This window comes from Aythya marila (assembly GCF_965140915.1).
Source record: "Aythya marila genome assembly, chromosome: 4".
NCBI lineage: Eukaryota > Metazoa > Chordata > Aves > Anseriformes > Anatidae > Aythya > Aythya marila.
In genome coordinates this window covers 64,214,148-64,239,792 of record NC_139045.1, presented here as the reverse complement: position 1 = coordinate 64,239,792, position 25,645 = coordinate 64,214,148, and the positions used below count along the sequence as shown (strand labels likewise).

The 25,645-nt window shown below is 37.6% G+C and overlaps 1 protein-coding gene across 4 annotated transcripts in view; it reads left to right on the top strand.

Moving 5' to 3' along the window:
• The window catches only part of EVC2 (EvC ciliary complex subunit 2), a 72,234-nt gene that overhangs the window by 9,310 nt on the left and 37,279 nt on the right, over positions 1-25,645 (top strand). For all 4 annotated transcript variants that reach the window (XM_082759177.1, XM_082759175.1, XM_082759176.1 and 1 more), the window contains exons 3-9: positions 455-615; positions 1,131-1,181; positions 6,368-6,554; positions 7,772-7,881; positions 9,366-9,428; positions 11,757-11,891; positions 14,446-14,597. In XM_082759177.1, the coding sequence (XP_082615303.1) occupies positions 455-615; positions 1,131-1,181; positions 6,368-6,554; positions 7,772-7,881; positions 9,366-9,428; positions 11,757-11,891; positions 14,446-14,597 (859 nt within the window). The remainder of the gene's footprint in view (positions 1-454; positions 616-1,130; positions 1,182-6,367; positions 6,555-7,771; positions 7,882-9,365; positions 9,429-11,756; positions 11,892-14,445; positions 14,598-25,645) is intronic.

Sequence of the window (25,645 nt, the reverse complement as noted above, 5' to 3'; positions counted from 1 at the left end):
GGCAGACTGTATCTTTGAAGCAGAACACCCTTAGCAATGAGGCCACTCACATTGTAGAGTGCTTCAATTATTTATGCTTTGCTGTAAAATTCTTTGTGTTGAAAATATTAACAGTTGATTTAATGTGGAAACCTTTTAACTCATGGATTAGATGATTTACGTTTAAGTGGCAAGAAATCTTCTGTGGAGTTCCCTAGGTAGGACGCAGTTTTGTTTTAACTCCTGCTGGATTTTCTGGGGCAAGTCCCATTTCTGCTTCATATCTACCCTCTTGTCTCCATTGCCTATTTAAAATTGAAATGCTTTTTGGGAGAGTGTGCTGGTCATGGTGTGCATGCTGAGTACCACAAGCCCCATCATCTCTGGCTGGAATCTTCAGGGGTGACACACACCAAGTAGCTGCTGTGCCAAAGCCACCTTTAGCTCTAACACAGAGTCTTGCCTTGGTTTTCAGCACTGCAATTACCTCTGGTAATTCAAGCAAGTGAAGTCAATGACCTGCTCTTGACTTCTGCAGCCTCAGACGGTCAGTGGAGCCATTCGGTATTTGCTTTGATACCTTCATGGACAAAGAAGATTTTGTTTAAACGAGAGTCTTCTGTTAACCATCAGCTGGTCAGTAAATCATAGTTTGCTACTTACAGTATTTATAAACATCATTGCAATTATGTCAAAACTGAATGTTACTTGGAATTTACTACCTAATTAGTATGTTTCTAATTCTGTCTCAGGTGATTGTGTTCACTTTAGATGGCTTCAACAATACCAATTGGTTGTGAGACTTCCAAATAATTATTGTGACAGATACAGCTATGTGATTGCTGTGTAAACTCTGATAGACACATAATAATGAATTGTATCCATATAGTCTAATGAACTTAGGGAAGTCTGATAGCCAAAAGATGCATGTGCCAATTAAGATACTAGTAATTAGAGGTGGGAATAAGTAGTTCAAACGGATTTGGACTAACAAAAAGAGTAATTGCTGGGATAACAAAGCTCTTAAATTTGAAGTTGATTAATACCTCTTAATTATTTTTCTCATTTTCTTATTTACATACTACTTGTGCTTCATTTTGTGAGTTATGATAGTTTCCTGCACTGTGTAGACTTTTCCTCTTCCTCTGCAGCCTGAAGATGCCTCCTCTGGATTTGGAATAACCCTTCAGAAATGTGCTGTGGTAAGTTTTTTGGTGTTTTGTTGTTTTTGTTATTTTGTTTTTATTTTTTTTCATTTCTCTTGTTAATTTGATAGGAAATTTGTACTCAAAAAGTGTTCTTTAAAACTGGAAACAGAATAGTACCCGTACTGTGTATTTGGGAGTATTTCCATTTTTATGTTGAGATGATTGCACCTCTGCAAGAGGAATAATTTTGCATTGTTGAATTGAAATTGAATAATTTGTTTCAAAACTGAATTAAGTCAGTGAAATCTTTTTTCAGACTATAGGGGATTTGGGTTTTTGACCAGTGTTAAATACCTCGGTATGAATCTATAAAAAGAATAAACGTGCAAATGTTCTGTGTATCAGTCACAAGGCTGGATAATGATAGAGAGAAACTTCTGTAGAGAATGTGATGGGCCTTTTTAGGTGTTCATCTGTCTTCCATGTGTGCCCTACCTGTGTCAAGTGTGGACATGCTTTCATGGGGAACAGAACCCTGTGAAGCATCTGGGGACATCCTATAACAAAGCCATGGAAGAAACCATGTGTCACCATCAGCATACTTAGTGGGACTCAGCTACAGTATTTAATAGATAAAAGCACAGTATTTAGCACGGTATTTAATAGATAAAAATTTTCATTTGGCTTGCATAAAATGCATACAAGGAGCAAAGACCTCTCTGCTATAAAGAATTTTTAAACTTTCAATTTTACGTCTTTAGGTGGCATAGTTTAATAGATCTACTTATTTTTCCTTTGCCCCTCACCCCCCCTTTTTTTTATTCCCCGTGCTAGATGAATCAAATCTGAATTTTTATCATTAGAGACAGTTCACCGTGCTTTCCCTTGGAGAGAGAAAGTGCATCCAACTTTAAGGCAAATCTGAATTCAGCCATTGAAATGTTTCATATGATGACAGAGAATTTAGTACCCAGTACAGAAGAGGTGACATTATGACCTGCACCGGATCATTTACACAGAGAATGAATATGCATCACATCTCATGGCACTAATTATGTATAATGTCATTATTGAAGTAACTGCATATCATAATTAATGAGGCCAAATAGTGAGCATTTCAAGCATAAGAAGCAGTGACAGAATCTTCTGGGTTTTGCACTGGGGATTCTCAATTTTTGTATCAAAGCTTCTTAGCTTTGAGTTTGAGACAAATACATATTGTTTTTTCTGCCATTCATAGTGCATCCTCATACAGACTCATTAAAAATTGTGAAATCCTGCTGTACAAGATGAAAGATAGTCTGTTGTAGATACCAGTATTACCAGAAAATAATTGTGCCGTGCTACCTGTTGTAAATTACTGAAAACAGTACAACTGTATGTGAATTGTCTTCCATGTTGAAATTCATTTCATGTTTTATTTCCCTTTGCTTACCTTGTCATCCTCTTCAATCTTAATTCATTTGAACAGATGCTTTCCTGCTAAGAGGCAGACCAGCCATATGGTTGTCTTTAGCTGTTTTAAATAAAAAAAAAAAAAAAAAAAAAAAAGTGAATTTAGCACATTTCCTACCCACCACCTGTAAGTGACTCCTCAGAGCATGGAGATGACATATGTTTACTTCTTGAAGGCAGTATTTTTCCAGCATTTAATCATGGAAATACCATGATCAAAACTAGGGTATTTAAAATTTACCCATGCTTTGAGGGCCCAGTCCTTCTTTCTTTCACAAGAAAGAAGTTCCTGTAGGACTTCATTCCACAGCGTGGCATGAACGCTTCTGAGGTAGTACTTCATAACGATAGTAATCTTTAGCAGAGCTGAAATAAATCTTTAAATTTGTCTATTTGGCTTTTAAAACTTTTACCTCTCTCATTTCTGTTTTCTAAGGATTCTTGCATTCTTGCATTTGTTCAAACTTCTTGGAGATCCTCTGTTCCTTTCACTCCTAAGGCAATTCCTCCTAACATGTTCTTGTTCTTGCTGTGGTTCTTTCATTCCCCCATGTACCTGAAGTGACATGTACTCACCCATGTACCTGAAGTGACATCTGTTGCAGGGGCAGAGGGAAACTGAAATAAGCACTTATCTCTATTGTCAGTGGCTGCCATTGTGTTTTCTTCCTGTAGATGTTTGGCAGCATAATCATCTGCTCCAAATACAAGAAAAAATATCTTGTTGCTACTTAGAATAGCAACTCAAATGAGATATCCAGTGGCCACTGATCCAAATGGCAGTGGCATATGGAGGAGGTTCTTTCTAGGAGTGGTCAAACCCACCAGCTTACCTGCTGCTTCATTCTCATCTGCTATTTCATCTGCTACTATCCACTACTACTAGCTTAAAATTCATTGCCAGTCAGAAATAATGAAAGCTGGTGTGGCCTCACCTTGAGTACTGTGTGCAGTTCTGGGCACTGCAGTATAAAAAGGATGTGAAACTGCTGGAGAGTGTCCAGAGGAGGGCGATGAAGATGGTGAAGGGCCTAGAGGAGAAGATATAAGAGGAGCGGCTGACATCACTTGGCCTGTTCAGCCCGGAGAAGAGGAGGCTGAGGGGAGACCTCATCACAGTCTACAACTTCCTCGCGAGGGGGAGTGGAGAGGCAGGTGACCTATTCTGCGTAATCACCAGTGATAGGACCTGGGGAAACAGTGTTAAACTGAGGCAGGGAAGTTTAGGCTGGACATCAGGAAGAGGTTCTTCACAGAGAGGGTGGTTGTACAGTGGTACAGGCTCCCCAGGGACATAGTCACTGCACCAAGCCTGTCTGAATTTAAGAAGTGATCAAACTGTGCACTTAGTCACATGGTCTAAACTTTTGGGTAGACCTGTGTGATGCCAGGAATTGGACTTGATGACCCTTATGGGTCCCTTCCAACTCGGGGTATTCTGTGATTCTAAAGTAAAACCTGTATTTGAAGGTATTGACAAATGCAAAAAACACGACCTTCTGGCTGCCTGAGGAAAATTGCAGTAGATTAGTGATAGATTTTTGATTCCTCAGAAGGGTTGCTTTGTTTAGTCACTGAATTAAGAATTTTATTAAATGAAATGAAGAGAAAATGCAAATTTAGTTGGAGAACGATAATGAACTGTATGTGGGAGTGTGCATTAAACCTGTTAACTAAAGGAAGGAGAGGAGTAGTGCTGCCACATTCCCTCACCTACCTATGAATATACACATCCTACTTTTTCTGCCTATTCTATTGTAAGAATTTAGCTAAATTACTGTTTACATCTCCTCTCTCCAAATGTAAAGGAATATATTTTTGTCTGGTTAAAAGCATGGGAAAAAATGATGAAATCCTAATTTTTGCCTTCATCTCACAGAAGAGCAAAAGAAAGGTATGGGAAAGTAAAGGAAGGGAAAGACTTTCTGTTTTCCCACCTATTCCCAGCTCCTTCTCTTGGTAGTGCATAATTGTTTGTGTGCACAAGCCTATCCACACTTATTGTGGAACATAATATCGTATTAACAACTTGTGCAGTTTGAACCTGTGGTCTTTCAATGTGTGCTTTCTTGATTCAGTGATTGGGTCAGGGTCTCTGCTTTGTGGCTTTGGATTTTCTTTTTGTGACTTTTAAGCTTTTTTCCTGTTTCATTTTGTTGTTTTTAAAGCAAGTTTCCAGCTTTGTGACTGCATAGGAAAGGCTGAAAGGTCTGCTGACTACATCACACCAGTTCAGAAAACCAGGAGACAGAAAATCTGCCCCAAGTATATCACACTTCTAACATCTGGTGTTTTTAGGTCCCAGAAATGTTGTGTCTAGCTCAAGACACATGAACGTATGAAACTGGCAAAGCTTTCTTTACAAATATGATAAGGCCTACTTTTATACCTGCTGGCATTTATTTGCAGAATCTGGTATAATAGGTAGTTGTTTTTTTCCCCCCATAAGATTTATTTAATACAATTGAGTTTGAACTTTACGTAATGAGTTTGGAAAATTTAGTGTAGTATAATGAGAAGAGCTACTTACATAAACAGATTTATTCAAATGCAATTATTGCCATTTATGTCAGAAAATGCAAACTAAGCAATTATAATTTTAATAAAGCTTTTTTTTTTTTTTCCTCGGTTCATAAAACATTCTGAAACTTTCATCTGTTTCTATGCTGAATTAAAATGAAATGCATGGGTCGAGGTGCACTATAAAATTATAACTACATATGTTGAATCTGTGGCTGCAATAAATTGTATGATTTCTGACATCTCCCACAGTTAATGTTTTTAGTAGTCATTTTGGGGAAGGCTGCTTTATTGCTATTTTTCCTAGTGTCCAGATAGAGAAAAGAGACATTGCCTTTTTTTTTTTTTTTAAAAAAAAAAAAAAAAAAAAAAAAAAGAGGGAAAAAGAGAAAGATTGTCCCTGAATCACACTTTGGTTATTTCACAAAGTGTTAATTTGGTGCCATTATTAGAAGACCACTGTGCCATCATGGCTATGTTATGGACCATCATAGTACAGGCCTGATGGAGTTTTTAGACAGTTTTGGCTTAATACAATTTTATAATGGAAGGCACTTTGAAAGGTGAGAGGTCAGTAAGTGACTCTGTGCTCAAGGCAATTTCATTTAGAGGGTGTAATTATTCAGTGAAAGTTAATGAATGCCTAATGGAATAAATAGATAAAGTCATGTGACTGCATGTTGCTAGTGATTGCTTATTAATTTATGAATTTCATCTCTAACTGGAAGCAGAGCCTTGAACTCCAAGTCTGCTAGTAGCTCCATCAGCCCTTATGTGGGAAGGGCAAATGGAAGCAGCTGGCACCCTTTGGAGCGTGCAGTTGCTGTGGAAAAAGAGAGAACCAGAGAACAAAAATGCATGAAGAGAATGAACTGGCAATGAGGACAGCTTGCAAAAGAAACATCTTCATGATACAAAAGCTAAGAATTTTCCAGAATCTGGTTATGAAGTTATGTTCCAGTTCTGTGTGTCACAGGAGTATTCGTATGCTTGTTTTCACTTACTTCTGGCTTTCACTTTACTTCTGGCATAAAACTTTTGTTTTATGTCCCTCTGTCTCTGAGCAACATTCAGGCACACCAAAAATTAAAATCTCCTTGGGAGTCTGAGATCAAACTGAGTGTAGTGCTGTTTGCAGGTTTCTCAGAATGCCTTCAGAAAATTGGCTTACACAAATAGTGAACTATTTACTAGCAATCAAGACTACAGATTTTGCTCTTGATGCACTTACAACTGTTTTGCACTGTTAATATTTCTGTTTTCAGGTGGATGTTGAACATGATCCTCAAACTGCCTATGTTAGACTTCTGATTAATAACACCAACACGCTGCTCTCAAGAAACATCACCGATCTTATCCTCCTGGACAATATCACCGGTCTACATGTTCAAAAAAACAGTGGTAATAAGACAACAGATGGTGTACAGATTTACAGGAAAAGATTCTTGCAAGGTAACAAATTCTGCAGAGAAGTAGCTCTGATTACACATGTGGAAGAGCATCTGTTCAAATCAGGATATTTATTTTTGAAGATGTAAACTCAGTAATTATTGGTTGATATGGGTGAAATACCCTGTAACCAGTTTTGCGCTGCAGTTTAAAATTCTATTAATTCCCATTTTGGCTCCCACCTTTGAACTGCCTCTTCCAGGCATGGAAGTGAGCCCTTGTGCTCTGTAAAAGTCACTGCTGTCAAAATGAAACAGAATCTTTCATGATGGTATTTTGTTCATTTTGGATATTTTAAAAAGCTTCTGCACAACCAATTTTAATTGAAACGTCATTCTAAACAAGAACGACGTTGGCTAAATAAGGTAGAAAGTAAGCAAACACTTTACTGAGTAGTGTCTTTAAAATCACGGTGGATTAACTTGCTGAGGTAGGGGTACACCGGAATTGCAAAAAAACATGCAAACAGGCAGAATGATTAATCTGAAAGAAGACAGCTCTGCTCTGTATCCATTTTCTACAGACTTGAGCAAATTATAAAATTGAAGCAAGTAATAGACCAAAAAGACCGTCCCAGTCTTGGAGTTAGTGTGTTTCTTAGATAGCATTTGGATCCTTGCACATTCATAAAAATTTGTCTTTCTTGATTTCTTTATCTTCTCTTTCCTAAGCACATGTGCAAGAGGTAGAAGATGTCCATAGAAAAATAATAAATTGCTTTTTAGGATTATGATTTTTCGTGTGGGGGATGTGCTGTGTTGGAAGAGCTCCAGAGCTGTCCCAGATCTTCCTCAGAGAACTTTGAGAAATTTTCCTGGGATAAAGTAAATTTATCCATATTCTTCTTCTCTGGACTATGCTGGTAGGCTCTGGCTACCTCCCCTACTGAGGAGCTTACTGCAGCTAGACTCCTAGGAGAGCACTTTTGCTGGTGAGGAAGCACAGTCTAAAGGGGAGCCTAAAAAGCTCCTCAGATGTTTTATTCATATTGGACTTGCTTTTCATATTTTGCAAACATCTGTAACTGCAGCTGAGCTCAGCTGGGTGCTCAACTCTTCAGTCTTCTTGTGTTAAAAAAAAAAGTGCAACTCTGCTGGGTTATTTTCGAGACAGTGTATGTACTGTTTTATTTAAGAAAATGCAGACACAATTCCTTAAGAGGCCAATATTGTATGGGTAAATGTACCTCATCTACACACTTTTTTCCTCTCTTTTAACAGTTGGAGAATACTTTGCAATCAACTACACTGCACTTCTTGATGCAAAGGAAACATGGAATGGCAGGGTCTTGACATTGCCTGCAAAGTTAACTTTCAGGAGTTCATCACAGGTATTTCCTGTACAAGTCTTGAAAGCAGTTCTTGTTCAGAGGGCTGGAGCACCTTTCCTGTGAAGAAATTCTGAGACAGCTGAGGATGTTCATCCAGGGAGACCTCGCTGCTGCCTTTCAGTTCCAAAATGGGTCTTATAAATAGCGTGGTGAGGGACTCTACTCGGGTAGATAATGATAGGACAAGGGAGAATGATCTTAAACTGTAAAAGGATATGTTAGATTAGGAAGAAATTCTTCACTGTAAGGGTAGTGAGGCACTGGAACAGGTTGCCCAGAGAAGCTGTGGATGCCCCATCCCTAGAGCTGGATGGCCAACCTGATCTAGTGGGTGGAAACCCTGCCTATGGCAGGGGGGTTGGAGTTTGATGGACTTCCAACCTAAGTGATTCTATGGTTGTCTGCCTAAGCTATGAGACCTGTGATGAGGCCTGCATGTACTGCAGTGAAGTCCTTAAGCTCCCTGGTTACCATGAATTTTTTAAATACATGAATTATTTTTCAAAGGTTAGGAAGCATTAGGCCTCCTTAAATAGGTAAAGGATGTTTGTGTGTTGTCCTGAAGCATTTCTTTCTACTTTTCTTATTTCTTTCCAGTTTATCTGTGTATCCTTAAAATAACAGTATCCCACCTCCTTATGTGTGTTTTCCTATAGTCTGTGAGAGGTTGCAGTTTTGACATGTTTTTATTAAAAAAAAATAATTTATTGTAATCAAAAGCACTGTTTAAATATGAGAGTTTTGAGGACCTTGAAGAGATTTTTGAGAGAAGCTGGGTAATCACTCAATCTTTGGTGATTTTTTGAGAACTCAGTTGCACCAGGCTCCAAGAGAACTGATCATGGATCTAACAATGCTGGAGTTAACCTAAGTAGAAAGCAGGACTAATGACACAAGAAGAGTGGTTTCTTCCAAAGTGACTTATTCCTCATTCATAAATATGTTTTGATATTTTCCTCATCGTTTTCTTAAGTGCATGTAGTTAGACCTTGCGTATATATTTTCATTTCCAGCTGCTGTATCTCACTTGTTTTAGAGGAAAAAATGATCAATGTGCATGAGGGTATACTACAGAGACAGAGAGCAAGACTTCAAAACCAAGAAATGATAAGAGGAGAGGATACAGGTGGATGTTTAGCAGAATTGATAGACATTGAGCTGCAAACTTTGATCCCTGCAAGACATATGCAGTGACTTTGACTCATGTTCTGTACACTTTCAGTCAACACAGAGTTTATAAATGTAGAAAAAGTGTAAATCTGTGAGCACTGAATAAGCCCGTGCTTGGTTAGAAGGGGAGTATATCCCACAGAGCACTTTTACCACTACATTTAGCTATCAGATTTTATTCAGCTTTACCTAGTGAGAAGTATAGCTTTTCTTCTGAGGAGAAGCTTTTGTAGAGACTCTGGGCTGTTTGCCAGTGTTATAAATTGGATTCTGCTCATTTTTTAATGCTTGTAATATTTTTATATTTCTCTCAGAATAAAACACATCTCGTATCGTTGATGGCATCATTCACCATAACTGAAGAAGAAAAGACCAAGGTAAATGCTATGACTTGGCATTACACTGTCTCAAACTCACTGACTTAAACTCATGGATAATCTAACCTAAATCCTAGGGGGCTAAGAGTGTAGTTAGGTACTTAAATTTCATCTGGCTATTAATCATAGACAAGTTCTGCCATTTCCAATTATAAGGGGAAGAAAACAGGAGTCAAGACAGTGGGGTTTTGTTATCCTAAAGCAGCAATATTTAGCAAAGAAAATCTTCAGAGTTCCATTATATGTGTAGCTTTTTTTTTTTTTTTTTTTTTTTTAGTCTGAAGCATTGTCCAGCCACAGAGAATTGTGATGAGGAATTTGCTCACGTGCTCTTGGGCATAGCTACCACAAGAAAGCTATTTGCCTTTCAAAAAGTGTGGAGTTATCCTCCACCTATCGAGAAACTGTTTCATACTGAGACAAGTGAGATGTATTGTATTTGTCCATAGTGTCAAGTGTTATACGTGATCTCAATCTTAAATTTTATTTATTAAAAATTATTTGAAAGGGTTCATGATTGTGGTGAATGGTGAACAACCAATATGCTTGTGACTAAGCGGATTCTGAATGTTGACTAGGGGCTAGAAAAATGAAGAACTACTTACACAGCCATGGCAGTACCATGCTAAGCTGGTCCTGTGAATTTACATGTGGTTTAATTGCACACTTCTTGTTGTGCTGTTCTTTAAAATTTTTCATACCCTGTGGATTTTCTCTTCGGTGTTGCTGGAAGAAAGTGCTTGGTTGCCTATGACAAGATAAATGAAAAAATATGGGTTATGAAAAATGTGGGTTACGAAAAAATACGAGCATAGCTTATCTGTTGGCCCGTGCCAGATGTCTTCCCTCAGTGCTTCAGGGGCTGTGAATACTGCATGCCTCTGCCCTTGGCTGAGTGGTTTCAATGCTGAGTAGGAAGCTGTAGTGAAAGCAAAATGCATTTCTCCTGTCTAGCCACATTGCATGGGATTTGTGATAATAATTATGTTGACCTCATTTTTGCCAGAATTGTTTCCCTCAGCATCCTTTAAATCAGTGGGAGCACAGCAACTTTTGAAAGAAAATCAGGCCTTTAATGCCTCTTCACCTCACACTATTAAGATGGCTTAAGAAGTTAGCTTTGCATATGGGTTTTGAGGCTCATTGATGTGCCAGTGGTTTGGAGGTCAGCCTGCAGTGCCAAACTGGTCCTATGCCATGGTTTGTATGGGGTCTCTGATTCCCCACACCGCAGCATCCACTGTGATGCTTTCAGGCATTATAGCCCATTAGGCTGTATCCAAGGAAATGGGGTGTCCCTCCAAAACTCATTTTACTGTCTTATAAAAGCATAGATAATTCCCTATCCAAGAACTTTTTTCCATAAGCAGGCAGTAAAAGGATCAAATTCTGCTGTTAAATTAGAATAAATACTTTCTACATTGCAGACTGCATATGATTGTTGCTTCCTGTGCTGAATTCTGTTTGTTCTATGGAATGCTCCCAGCTTTCTACTTTATGAGATGACCAAGCCCTGCTTGCAAGCGGCATGTTAATTATTTACACTTTCTAGCCCCAGCAGAGTGATTATTTTGTGGTGAAACATTATACTAGTAGCTGTGCTATATTTTTCATGCAGACATCTCAAAGAACTAAACAAACATTAAATTAACTTTTGCTACATGGAGCATGAAGTAAAAATTAATTTTTAATGCCATTCCATTTAAAGATTAAATTAAGACCTAAAGTGAAAGGCATACAAAGATATTAGTTGAAGTGTAGTTCCAGTGCTTCTGCTATTCTTTTCTGACTCTGTCTCATGGAGAAACTGCAATGATACACACAAATTAGGGAGTTTTATCGTCAGTTATCTGTTTATTCTGAACTCCTATTAGTACTTTATCCCAGTGTTGTTTACTGAGTTTTATTGAATCAAGAAATGGCCATTAATTTCAGGAAGCCAACATCAGACTGATTTTTCAGAGGCTCTGGGCAATGTCAAATGCCATTAATTTCAATGAGATTTTGGAGAGATTGGCAACGCAGGCTCTTAAGTAGTCTTCCCAAAAGTCACAGCAACTACAGTTCAATCCATGAGAGATCTGTTGTTGGAATTTACAGAGGCATTTGGACTAGGTGGGCATAAGGGCATGCAGACTTCAAAATCTATGGAAAATAGACACTATTAATAAATAAAAATTACTAATTGTAATTTAATGCTGAGTAACCCTGAAGTTTTATAAAGCCATTTAAAAGTAATTTACTGCGTTCATTACAGCTGTGATCTTTGAGTCTGATCTTTGTATATATAGGAAAATTAATTTAAATAATATGGTCTTTTCATTTCAGATTTCATACAGCCATGCCATCCATGCTTCAGGATTCTTCATTGCTTTTTTCGTTTCCTTTGTATTGACATGTGCTGTTTTTTTCATTCTTTACCAAACCAAAGTATTAAAATGGAATTTCCATAGTAAAAACCAGGTGAGTCATACTATCTGTAACAGTACTTTATATAATTTTGTTATTGATCATCTCTGATGATATAACATGCAAACTAATATGGATTGCCTAAAGTGTTTTTGAAGCTAAATAAAAGGCACCAAGTGCTGGATTGAATTCACTGGTACTATAATCTCTACAACCCCAAATCTTTAGCACAATCAGATTTAGAAGTGATGTAAGAATAGCCTGATCAAAAGAACTGCTGTCAATAACTGGTTGTTAAGCTTCACAGGGGAGCGATACTACCCATTGGCTTTGCATTTGGTTTCATCTTCTTCCTTGTCCTTCTCTCTCCTTTTGCTCCCGGTATGAGAGGCAGAATAACTCTGGGTAGACCACTCACCTCGAATGCAGAATACATGAGTCCAAATTGTATTTCTGATTATCAGGAACAGGGGTTTGAAGCTGGGTCTCTTAGATCTTTGGATTTACCTTAGTCTCCTGAGTGATTAAGCAAAGCAGTTGGGTTTGGGGATGGAGCATTTACGGTGCTCTTTATCCAGATCATAAATACAGAGAGAGAAAATACAGTCTGAATATCCATCAGATTGGCCCAAGCTCCAGTCCTTGCTTTTTAAAATTATTTTGCTATTTATATGAAGTGGAACAACTTCAGTGGGAGGGAGATAGAGACCTTGGTTGCTATTACAGTGATGAGAACGATCTCCTAAGAAAGGGGGTGTTAAAGGTTTGAAACCTTCCTCTGCTCAGGTGGTGGTAGATCTCTCCTACTGGGTTGCCAGGTCAAGCAGGCAGTGTCACTCTGTCTATTGCAATTTCTCTTGGGCATGGTCTGAGAATGTTGGTTTAGGATGGAAGTGATGATACAGGTGAGAGACATATCATTTGAGATTCCCTCTGGGGCTGTTGGATAGTATAAACTGTGCTGGCTGGTGCTGTCAAACTGAGACAATTAAGACTGACAGAAATTTAAGTAGTAGCTGTGTTCTCACTCTACTTTTGGATTTCAGTTTGGTTTCTTTTTCTTCAGTGGTCTGATTTTTTCAAACGCCCAGAAAGCTTTAATTTGTAATCTATAATGAAAGTGTCTGTTTAAAGGTTTCAGAAAAATTCCACAGCAAGTTTAAAGATTTGGTTGAAGCATTTCTGTAGGCACATTTATGTGGCTGCCTGGAGAGCACTTTGGGGTTTTATTCTTCCTATGCCAACCGACTTCAAAACAAAGAAACCCATTAGATGTGTTTCTCAGGGACACTGCTGTGCTGTGGCATGTGTGGAGGCAGTCCAGGGAGGGCAATGCACTTGTAGTGCTCTGCTTTTCTGCATAGCAGTTGGAGTGCTCTTGCGTAGAGGACAAATGTACTGAGAAGCACGTACCCAGAAGTAGTACTCTGCTTGGAGACCTCAGCTTCCACATATTGCTCTGCTTGAGGCAGGCAATCTGGGGAGAGTTGTAGAGGGGCATAGCACATTTCAGAGGCTTGGGTGGTCTTGCTGGAAATAATTTGTTTCAGGACTAGATGTGTACAGTTTGCTTTATGCAATTATGAGTATTGGTTTCCTATCTCTAGGTAAAAATGCTGTGTCAGATGTAACTTCACAATGTTTGATAGATTTGAAGACAGTTCATGTGCTAAGTCATCTGTATATGCTCTACTGAAGCAGCAAAAAGTGAGGGAAAAAGATGTATTTTCTTTGTGATTTAAATTCTGTGAACAACTTATTTTATCTTTTCTATAATTTCTGACAAATGACAAAAGAAGGTTTTATTGTGTTTTTGTTGTTGTTTTTAATAGATTTGCATTAAATTTTCTATCTAATGATAGGTAAATTTGTCTCATTATGCAGAGGGGTCTCATTATGCAGAGGGGATCTAGTCTCAGGCCAGTGGATGGACCAGATGAGCTCAGAAAGTGCTTCCAGCCTTACTCTCTCTGGTTGAAAATTACTACGTTAACAATTTTTATTTCTTTTAGGCCTGAAGAAATAATCCCTTCCCATTTAAAGGGCTGCTTTTTTTTTTTTTTTTAAACAGAAAAACCTCAGATAACATTGCTATTAAAAAAAAAAAAAAAAAAAACGACCAATTCAGTCCTAGCATGAGCTACTTACAGCAATTTTTTGTATGGTGATTTTCTTAGGGATTCTCAAGGGAGCCTCACCGACCTGTGAACTGTCTAGTAGTATAATTTTGCCATATGTAATGTGTATACCACAGAAATTTCTTTAAAATTTTACTAGAAAGTTTATAGTAGAAAATAACCTCCTTGGAAGGCTTTTGCAAGCCTACTAATGTCAATGTAAAGTCTGCTATCTTTTGCATGAATTTCTTCATTTGTACTCCTGATCAGTTATATAGAAAAAAGTGCAGCCTGAGACAAAAGTGTTACACTTGATCCTAAATATGTATTTGAACTACACAATTGCTCTATACCATTTCCAGCTGTACAATGTGATGATAAGTGGGAGTCTTTCTGGTAACTTGTGATTACCTGCAATAAAATGACATCAGCTTCACTGTATTTTTTTTTTATAATCTGAAGCTTAATTTTTTCTTCTTTTTTTTTTTTAGGAGATACAACATGAACTCAGTCAAAATCACAAACTGGAGCATTCTCAGTTCAGTTCAGGTGATCTCTTTAGTGAAGATGTAATTATGAACGACCAAGTAATTGATATACTGACATTTGAAGAATCGAGGAATATGCTTCAGGCTTTAGAAGAGTAAGAATTCCTGCTGTTACATCACATTAATCACATTTACCATCATCTAAATCTTTCAATATGTTTTGACTATCTACCCTTTAATTGTTATTTTTGTAGTGTCTATTTGCATGTACGACTATGTTACCTTAGGTTTTTGAAATGTATTAAGATAGCCATCTGTGGGAACTGAAAATTGTCATAATTTACATTGCTTCACTTATTGAAGTCACAGCTCTAGATAGGCCTGAGGCATGCAAGTTTTCCAATTCAAATGAACATCTGTTTTTGCTTCCCTTTGGTTCATTAAGTGAGGAAAAACTTCTGTGTATAAGAAGATGTTGAAAGGGTATATTCTACTATTGCTGAACACAGTTCTGCTTTCAGAACTGTGGCTTTTATCCTAGCACACCCCTTCTGGGTGCCGGCATTTCTGTGTAGCAGTGTATTTTGGAAACACCTGGATCAGAGTCTAAGGAGTGACAGTTTGTAGTGCTAACAGAAAGATACCATATAGATTGGATCACCAGGACCACTGGGTAGAGCGGAGAAACTCCTGGTTTTGTAGAAAGGCCAGTCAGGGTTGTTAGACAGAAACATGCAGCTAATAAAGGGCATCTGTTCTTCAGCAGAACTGGAAAAAAAGGTGTGATGTGAGGACAGAGATTTTGTTTGTTCAGTCTTATAGTTCGCTCCTGGCAAGTCAGGTTACAGGCAATATTATGCAACTATAAAATCTGCAGAAGCCAAAAAGGAAAAGTTAAGGGATCATGGAAGTAATTTTCTTTGTTAAAAGGTAACTAACAGCATTATTATTTCCTGCATTTCATTGGGATGCTTATCTCTGTGAATTGCACATTGGTCTTTGCTTTTATAACTGTACAGCAGTGCAGGTTTTTAAGACTTATCCTATAAATCGTTATGTGAATGTTAAAAAGAAGAGGATCAAACATTTTTTTTTTAAACTCATTTCAGTATTATTTTATATTAGAGATAGTGAATATCTTGCAAATTTTAACAAAAATACTGGACTGTTTTGAGATACATTGTAGTTTAGAAAGGTAAGTGTTCTTGCAAGCCCTTGAGAAGTACTATTCGAATAACTGGATTATTCATATAGCTAAACCCTTAAAATGGGATTCATTTCTTAGTTTGAGTATATGTCCTGGGGCTGTGTTTTTTTAATATTCTTATGCAGTTAATGCAAACGCCTCTCTTGTTTCCGCTCCTTTCCCCACAGTTCCTGTTTTCTCCCTTCCATATCCTTTTTTTCATCTTTTTATTTTTTTAATCGAAGCACTTCATTTATCTGCTTCTCATTCCAACACTTTCCTTTAGATAACAGTTTGGAATTTTGTAACTGAATTAACTGATTTTCCATTGTAATAGAGGAAGTCATTTTAGAACGCAAGTGGACTTCATGTACAGCCAATGCTTGTTATGTGATTGGAGTACTTGCAGGAAGTCCTTGCAACTGTATGGAGTCAGGTCTGACCCCAAAACAGGCACTTGTTTGAAGCATTCCTCATTGAAGGCAGCAAAGGTATCTAGTAGGATATAAGTTACAAAGTCACTTATGCAAAATTGAAAATACTGCCTCAAAAATGGCCTCAAAACTGCTTGAGTTGGCAGTTCTCCTGAAAGCAGAAATGCAGAGATTGTCTTGTCTCTTTGAATGTTCAAGAAAATAAAAGGATTTTCTCAGCTATAGTGTAAAATATTAGATAAAAAAGCTGGTATGGTCTGAAATAGCTGGAATGGAAAGGAATGCTTTCATCTCATTACAGCATCCTACGTGAATAACTGTAGATATGCTCACTAGACCCATTTTGGGAATTTATCTGTCTTATGGCACCTGGATTCATCTGTGTCTCTTTTGGGAGAATACAGCTTATCAGCAACTGAAAAGTCATCAGTAAAGATTAGAGTGATTTTATCATGCAGTGGGCTGTGACTGTAAAACACTACAGTGGCCATCAGCTTATTTTAATCATTGTGTACGGTCTCCACTGAAACCACTATTCCACATTATTGGACTGAAGAGCACCTGTATTTCTGTTGAATATTTTCATCCAATTTAAAATCAATGTAAATAGTTAAAAGGCTAGGAACTTGCTCAGGATTTCACTGATCATAGGAAGCAGAAAGAGCTTGTAGGATTTTTCAGTGTGGTTTTATATTCTGCATGTGGAAGACAACATCTTTTTGTAGAAGAATTCTCCTCTGGTAGACATTCTGGTGGACTGTTGATTTAGTGCAGATGCCCAACTTTTTGCTCAAAATCTTTGCATTTGAGTTATCAGTCTCTTTGTGTAACTAACTATCTGATCATTTCAAAATTTGGTGGTTAGGCAAGTAGGAATGTCTGAAAGTGTCTTAGTTAGAGAAATGAAATCACCCGCTTAAGCCCCTTCTCCATCAGGAATGAGAGACAGAAAAAGCAGCATCAGTGTTGACAGCCGGTGAAACAAATTTACTCTATTTTGGGCAAGTTGCTTTTTTCAAGAGAAAACTTTGATAGTCTTCAATTTGTTCATGCTTTTGTAAGGAGGTAGAGCATCACAGCAAATAAATGCTTGTTAGTAAACAGTTGCTAATCTTCTTCAGCTTTTGAGTTATCTTTTGATTTTTTCTGGGATGAGAATGATAGATGGACCACAAAAACATCCAGAATTGCTCTCCTTTAAAAAGAGGATTGAAAGGGTTATAGATGTTTCTGTGAAGGGCTCAGATCATCCTCTGTTAGGGATTAGGAAGTAGCCATTGATATTTACATTATTCTAAATCTTCTTTCATGTATCTTTTTTTTCTGTATTTTTTTCATGTATTTTTTTTTTCTGGTTCATTTACTATTAGTAGATGACACACAGATGAAATGACCATTCATTGGCACTCATGGGTATTAAATTACTGCATGTCTGTTCTTTTCTTCTCTTTCTGGTGGCATGGTTTATCTGGCCAAATGAGGATCTCTGTGATGGAAACTTCTACACTAACTTATCCTGAGTTCCCATTTTGACACAGTGGTGAAAAAGAGCACTTCTAGAGTATAACTCCTCTTAACCTAAAGTAGACATCTAGAAATTAGTCATATGAATGCTGTGCCCACTGATTCTAAAACCTGGAGCCTGGGCTGATTAACCCAGATATAGGAGTCTGGAGGTAAGTGAGACAAATCCCAGTCTTGCAGGGTGGTGGGTCTAAAAGGCATTAACTTAATGCCTATATTAGGTATTTGTGATATTGTTCCTGCATTTTTCAACAGCTAGAATATAAACCTTGTTTTCTATCTCACTGTAAGCACTCTTTTATGATACTAAGCCCTGTCTCTTAATTTTTGTTCCATATTCTTTACATAAGCTGGGGAAGACAGTCCTTTAGTTTCAGATCTATATTCCTTAAAGGTTTTCATCTTAGTCTTTTAATATATAAACTGTTGTACATTATCCAGGCTTTTAGCAGATTCGAAAGACAAAGATAAAACACTGTACCATTGCCTTAGGGGCTTCTCTGACAACAAACTGTGCTAAAAACAGAATAGAATAATCCTTATTTTTACTGAATTATCTGTTTTAAGGATAGTGCTTTGCAAAACATACTGGCAAGAGAAAGAATGTGCATTTGTAACTTATTAATAGATAATTGCAGTCAATTAGAATGGACTCTGTGCTGGAATGAAATGTTATACTGATTGTGGTCACACAATCATTTTTTCAACAACATTGCATTATTTATTTATTTATTTATTTATTTGCATTTAACGTTACCCAGCAGAATGGTTCTGTAAGGAATAAAGGGATGAGAATTGATTTGTCTTGCAGGAGTGGCAATATACTAAGAACTGAGCTTGTATTTTGAACACAGTGTTTTCATGTCATGTGTATACTGAATATGAATTTCAATGTCATAATCCTGCTTTTTTTTTTTTGTTTAGGGAGGCAAAAGTGTATGGGCTTTTGTTAGAGATGGGTTGATGCTTCAGGTATTTCAACCAACAAAATCTTGCTTATATTTTAATTCAGCAAGTATATTCTAGTTTGATAATTCCTTCAGTGTAGCTGTGTGTCGTTTTCTCTGCATGGTGAACACACACACTTGCCAACGTAACTGATATATTCATTTTGAATTACACTGTGATATTAAACCGGTGTAATCATTCTGATGTTTTGTTCCATTGTCCAGACACAAGTGAGAAAACTACTCAGAAAAGTAAGAGCCACAGAATTTTTTGTCCTCTTCATAGCTAGTTAATGTCTTTTAAGAAGTGACAGTGCCAAATTGTTTAGCAAATACATTAGGAGCATGTGTTCAATATTTATGGACAGGGACATCTTTGGAGAGTAGACAGTTTGCAATGTCAGGAGAATTGGCTAGAGAACAAAACATACTTTTAATATTTCATAAGAAAGCTTCTTAGTTACTTCTTCTGTGAGTTTAGTCTTAGTAAGTCATATCCTTGATGCACATTATGCAGCAAAATAGTTTGGCTTCTCTTCTCAGTAGGTTCCTTACTGTGTATATTCCCTAATATTGGCCCATTGGCAATGAATGCTAATGAGAAGAAGCTATATGATTTGAATATTTAACATAAGCACTAGATGCAAATGTTGCAAGCACTAGAAGCACATGTTGCAAAATGTTGTAGGTCTCTTTTACTGTGTATCTGGAACAGTGTGTGAAGATAGCTGAGCAGTTTGGCTTTGTGTCTATTTTAAAGTTAACTTTATTTCTTTAAATGTTTTTCCACTGCTACAGCTTTTCTTTTTCATCTTCATTTTGTACAACTCAGCTTACTTGAATTTTGCAAAGCTCTAGCTGAATTTCTGGCTGAACTTGAACCTCATTGCTGATACACAATAAACTCTGCCAATTATTTTGGCAGATCACTAAGTAATATGGATTCACTGAAGCTTATTTTTTTCTGATGGTAGAGGGCATCGAGGCCAATGTACTAGAGAACGAGATCAAAATGTTTCCAGGGATCCTTGACAGAAAAGTCAAAAACAATTTACTACCATATTAGAAGATCACCTTTTCTTTCTAAATGTAAATTTTTTGCCATACATCTCAGTTTAATTTGTTATAGAGTCAATGTGTTTTTGTTGTTTGTTTTTTAAACCTGAATTCAAATGAAAGGTAAGAAGAAAAAAATCACATTGTCATAGCAGCTAGACAAGAATATTCCTCCATAGAAAATGGTGACAAATAATTGTATTGTTAATGCAAAAAATGGAGATGCTAAATTTCAGTGCTTCATAACTTTTAAAATGTATAACAGAAATTTTAGAATTTTTGGAGGGAGCTCTATTTTTGTGTAATGTGTACAATGCAGGAATATAAAAATAAATAATAATCACGTAAATGTAACGGTAAGATAAAGCACCTACGCATGGAATGAACCCCAGAACCTGCATTTGTAGTTCTGTGTTATAAGTGCTGTTATAAACTTGACAAATGCATAAAGTATCTTTTTTTTTTTTTTCCCCCATCAGAGAAACACAAATGCTTGATAGGTAATAGGAAGTAGCTCATAAGGTAGAGGAAGCAAAGAAAGAATTTAAGAATTGAAATACCTCTGGTCTCTTGCTGTGGCAACTTGAAAGAATTTGATGATGAAACTGCTGCCAAATCTGGTACTTACATGTTCAGCAATTTTTCATGAGTCAGTTTTCTCTGAAGAAGAAACAGTGATCTCTCAGCTCAACTTATCATCTTTTTTATTTTTCCTTAAATCTGTATCTGTCTACCATGACAATCTTATTTCTATGTTTGTCAGCATGTAGTCTTTTTTAGGAAAGCTAAACTTAATCTATGACTGATCCATGGGAATATATCCTTAGATAATAGTCATGTCCCTTAACTATTTGATTTATTTACGAGATGTCCTGTGTTCTCTGTAGGCTCACATTTCAGGTGCTGAGTTTATGCTTAGTTGTGTAAAGTGTAATAGGACTGATGGATGAACTCTCCCAGTTCAAAGCTGGCTGCAGGCCATTACTGCTACTGGTGTAGCACAAAGCATCTTCTGATGTCCTCTGATGCAGATGGGCAAGGCAATACACCCTGCTCCAGCACGGGAGGGCTGAAGATTTGGCTCTGGGCATTTGGTAGCTGTTGGTGGCCATTTAGACCTCATGTCTTTAGATCTGCCTCTACTGCAGTGCAGTTTTAGTTTCTCGCAGAGATTTTCACCTCATCATGGTGCAGTGTAGGTAAGATGCCTGCTCCAGAGTGTTTGCGGTTTCTTTTGTGACTCGAACCAGCTGGAAAGCATGAGCAGAGCGAGGAAGAAGGGAAGGGAGAGGCTGAAAGGAGCAAGCTATGCCACCACAAATGGGCCACATCAATACAGCAATTTTATGTTCACTGAAATGAATGAAATAATAGTGTCAGTAGTTGATCAGTGTTTGTTGTTATGCAATTTCCTGTGGTGTTTAAAGCACAAGAGGGTCACCAGGAGATTAATTTTTGTTCTCCTCTTTCTTTCTGTTTTAGAACCAGGATTCTGTAAAATATTAGCATTGCTATGCTTCATAGTCTGACTCTAGGGGTTGGAAATCTCAAGTATAGTCATGAGCTTTTGTAATAAAAGTGTTCCCCTGTTTAAAAAAACAAAACAACACAACACAACTTACTGTATTATTAATCCATCAATAAATGGATGATTTAGGAAACAAACCCCATCTGCAGCTGAATGCCTTTGATGCCCATTATACTGGAATTGGCTTTTTCTGCTTACAGTTACTAAAGCCAGCAATGGAAGATGCTGTTTGAAGTCACAGCTGTGTGATTTTCCTGTCTGACCCCAGAGGGGTTTCTCCCTGTCCATTTTCACTTCTGTGAAGTGTAACAAGGCAACATGGACCACAACATTCTTTCTTGTCTTCCTCTTCCCTTCCATGCCACAGCTTGCCCTCTGACATTGTGTCTGCGGGTGCGGTGCCACATGCAGGCCTCAGAGTGTGCCCTCTAGCTGGACGGGCTTTGTTTCCCCAATGCCTTCCTCTCCCCAGCAGGAGCTGATGGGGCCATCACACCATGGTACCCCAGCTCATGGCTTCAGTGATGTGTGCAGCATGGTGGAGCCACAAACCATCTACAAATGGCTTTAAATCGCATGCTCCTTGGGAACACCGCATACCATGAAGGGAGGCCTTTACAGAAACCACCACCACGGGGCTCCAGTCTCCTCAGGATGCTGTTGTAGTATGTTACTAATTGAGTACCACTTCTAGATGAGAGATGAGTTTTCAAAAAGTGAAGGATTTGTTCTGGTGAAAAATATCACTGAAGGGGAAATTGCTTGATGCTTCTTTTCCCTTTACAATTCATAAAATTGTGTCCCAGTAGTTTCTTACCTTCATGAGCTCTTCAGACATTTAAAAATGTGTCCAAAAGGATTTAATTCATTTTAGGACTGTGCCATTCAGCAGCTATTAATTCTCCTGTTTTAAAATTCCCTCTCAGGGACTCTAATTTGGGTAATAAAACTTAGACATAATTATTTTGTAGTGAGTTAAAACTTTTCCTTTATTTTTTTTTGTTTGTTTGTTTTTGTTTTAATTAACTATTCTTGTTTCTTCCCTGACTCTAGTTGCTTTCCTGTATTCTTTCATTAGGTCTGTGGAAGACATCAGATGTTCAGACACTCTCTCTGCTTCTCTGTTTGGCATCTGGGATTCTCACCTCCCAGATCTTCTCTGACAGATCTTTAAACACTCTTCTTCTTCAAGTGAGTGAAAAATCTTTACACTTGCTGTTTGCAGCTTCATTTTCTATGTCTGTTTGCTTCTCATTTCCACTCCCCTTTTGTATTATGTACCTGCTGTCCTGTCCTTATCCTTTTTCTGCATGCTTTGCCCAAAAGAAGCTTTGATCTGTTTCATCAATAGATTGCCATCTGCTAACTGTACTTTGTTGGCTTTCATGTTACTATTATGTTGAATATGCTTAGGAAGAGATACAAGAACTTTTAAGCATGAATTGCTGTAACAGGAAGAGTGCAGATCATTTAAAGCAACTTATTAAATCTACCTTGGTCTCGGGATGCACAGTGTCAGGTTATGACATTTTTTTTTTTTTCCTATGAGTCACTATTGCACATTTAATCTGGATGATTGTAAGCATTGTTCTGCTGGGAGACTTGTGTCTGAAAACATTTGTTTTATTGTATGTAGAAGATTCCTGTTTTTTACTGGCTGTTAGTGTCAAAAATTGAAAGAAGTAGGTCAAAGACTGCATGTTGATGTCTTAGACTCCAAGACTATATTGATGCAGCTTGCTAAGGATCAGGGCTGCCCTCAATACTCGACACATATCTCATTTGGTGTGAGAGTTTGAGGTAAGGTGCACATGTGGTAGGCTTTCCTTCAGCCTACTGTGGAGGAAGCAAACCAGAAGCAGAGCACATCACTTGTAAGGTAGATTCCAAGTTTTTATAGACACAGCCTTTCTTCAGCTTCCACTGAAAAAAAAAAACTGCTGTATGCCAGGATGTGACATGGGAGAAGTATGGCTTCTAATTACTTTTCTTCTGTGTTATTAACCTTGGATTGGTGGAACTGTTCATGTGCTTCCTCTGCTTCGTTTTCTTCTTCACAGTTTTGCTGCCAGGGAAATGAAGGGTGAGAATTACAGATTAAATACACCCATGATTTTAAAAGCCTCATCACACTCTTGATGACAGGCAAGTGCCAGGTGCCCAGGTACCTATTGCTCGTTCTGCTTTTGGCATCATGATCTTGAGGAACAGAATTACTTGGGCACCATAGTTCTTTCTGTAGACAGAAAGGATCATGGAAATCTTGCTTGGAATGAAATCAGGTCTAATCTGTAACGATTCACGGGGAAAAGAAGAAAGTAAGTGCCATGGGAAGACTCAGGGAAAGATAACAACAGAAAATATTGTGATGGTGTTTGGTTTTGTTTTTTGTTCTTGTCAGTGCTGAAGAAGACCATAAAACTAGTAAGGAGGTGGATGAGGAATGGTTTAATTTTTATTCCAAGCATGGTGAAAAAAATCTTGCATATGGGTTAAGAAATGAATGTTGTGTTACCAGCTGTGTATCAACACCGTGGAACTGCAGGGTGTTGCCTTCCAGCGAGAGAGTTAAGGAATATTCAGTCTTTCACACTTCAATAAGAAAGGGTTATGGAGTACTGTGAGCACCATATATTGGTGCACAAATGAAGAGAAAAATAGTGACTAATGAATTTGGAATTCCAGCAGGCAAAGATAGTTGGAAGCAGAAACTAGTCAAATTCAAGCTGAGGATAAGGCGACCATTCTTAGGCCTTAAATGAATTAGAAAGTGAAATATTTTTTGGTTCTCTATTAGGGAATGCTTGAAAACCTAGATGTGCTATTTCTTGCAGAAGACAGATGATATGTTTCAGTTAAAATAGAGCTACTAGACTTGAAACAGGAATTCAGAGATATAACTCCAGTGGCTTGAATTTTGCAGGCTAATAATTAATTGGGACAGTCATTAAGGAAATGTTATAGCATAGATCCCGCTTTTTGGATCCTTTTTATTTAAGTACATTTGCATGAAACTGATATACTTACTTTTTAAAAGTTGGTAAGTAAAACTTGTCTTAGGTAAACAGCTTAGCACTAGCTGGTTACGTCAGCAAGTGTCCTAGGTCTTCTGTAAACAGAGAAGACTGAGACAGAAATACATACCTGTGCTGCCAATTTGAAGTGCTTGCTTTGTTGCTTTGGCATCCTGTTCCTTGACCCTGCCATCATTTGTCCTCTGTGGCTTTTCCACTGTGCTGGAGCAAGAAGGACTCTCCCCAAGGAGAAGGAGCGTGTCAGTGTCCTGGGGGACTTGACCATGGTCATTGTGGGTGTAGCTATGCCATTCCTCTACCACCCCCCAGGAAGGCTGTGTACCTGCAGATGCTCTTCTGCAGTATCCACCTGCGTGCTGCACATAGAAGCTGGATTGTTGTGTTTTCTTGGGGGTGTTGCAGAAAATATTAGCTCTTACAGGATCTTCAAATTACTGTGAAGGATGTTTCAGGCACAAACTGTTTCAGGCACAGGTGTCTGATTCCTGTTCCTATATAGGAGAAAAAATCAGGAGGAAAGGACCTCTGTTCCACTATTACTTTTGCAGATGCAACAGGGAGCCCTGCAGGTGATGAGCAAGAAAAGTATGGGCATCACCAGTGTGCTGCTGGGCTTCTGAGAGACTGCAACAGAAATATCTCTCTGCTTCTTTATGATTAACTAACAAAACTTAATCTGTTACCTCTTAAATACTTGGAGAGAATTTGAGTCATGGTAAGAAAGTAACTTAATTACATCATATTGATTTCTGAATGGGAAAAATAAATCTCTCATGTTTAACAGAGGGGTAGTAATAGTATATCACTGACTTTCAGTTAAACTTAATTTTCTTAGATAAGGAAAAATTAACAAAAAGGTGAGATTTGAAATTTAGTCTGGGTGCAGAATAAATCAATTATTTAACCTAACTGAAGAAAAAAAGAATGGATTTAAGTTTTTAATAGTGTATTTTTTAGGTCCCCCAAAATTACTGTGTACTTAATCTACACACAGAAGCAAGAGTGCTGTGTGTTCATATGAGGTGGCATATGAGGGTAAAAACTGTCTAGCTCTCCAATACTGACTGAATCAAGTGTAGGCAAAGCTACAGAAATTACAATAAATAAGTATTTTATGAAATGAGAGTGTCATTCCTATTAAAATAAAGATAAGTGAGATTGTATTCATTTACTGCATTTTGTTTAATAAGAAAAAAAAAATGGTCTTTCTAGGACTCTGTTACTCTTAATGAGAGATCAGCTTTTTCAGCTTCTTTAATTTGTTTATATCAGCACATAATCAAAACACTTTCCCCTCTTCCCTGCAGGGAAGGAAATATACCAAAGGAGAACACAAACCAGTAATGCATTAATATGGATGGGTCAGTGAGTTTAGAACTGTTTTACAGAGTCAGCAAAATTTATAGTCCATTCAAATACTTCATCTGCAGTGTGTGCTTCCCAACATAGGTTTATTTTTTGTTGGAGGTTTTTGTTTGCTTCTAAATTGAGAG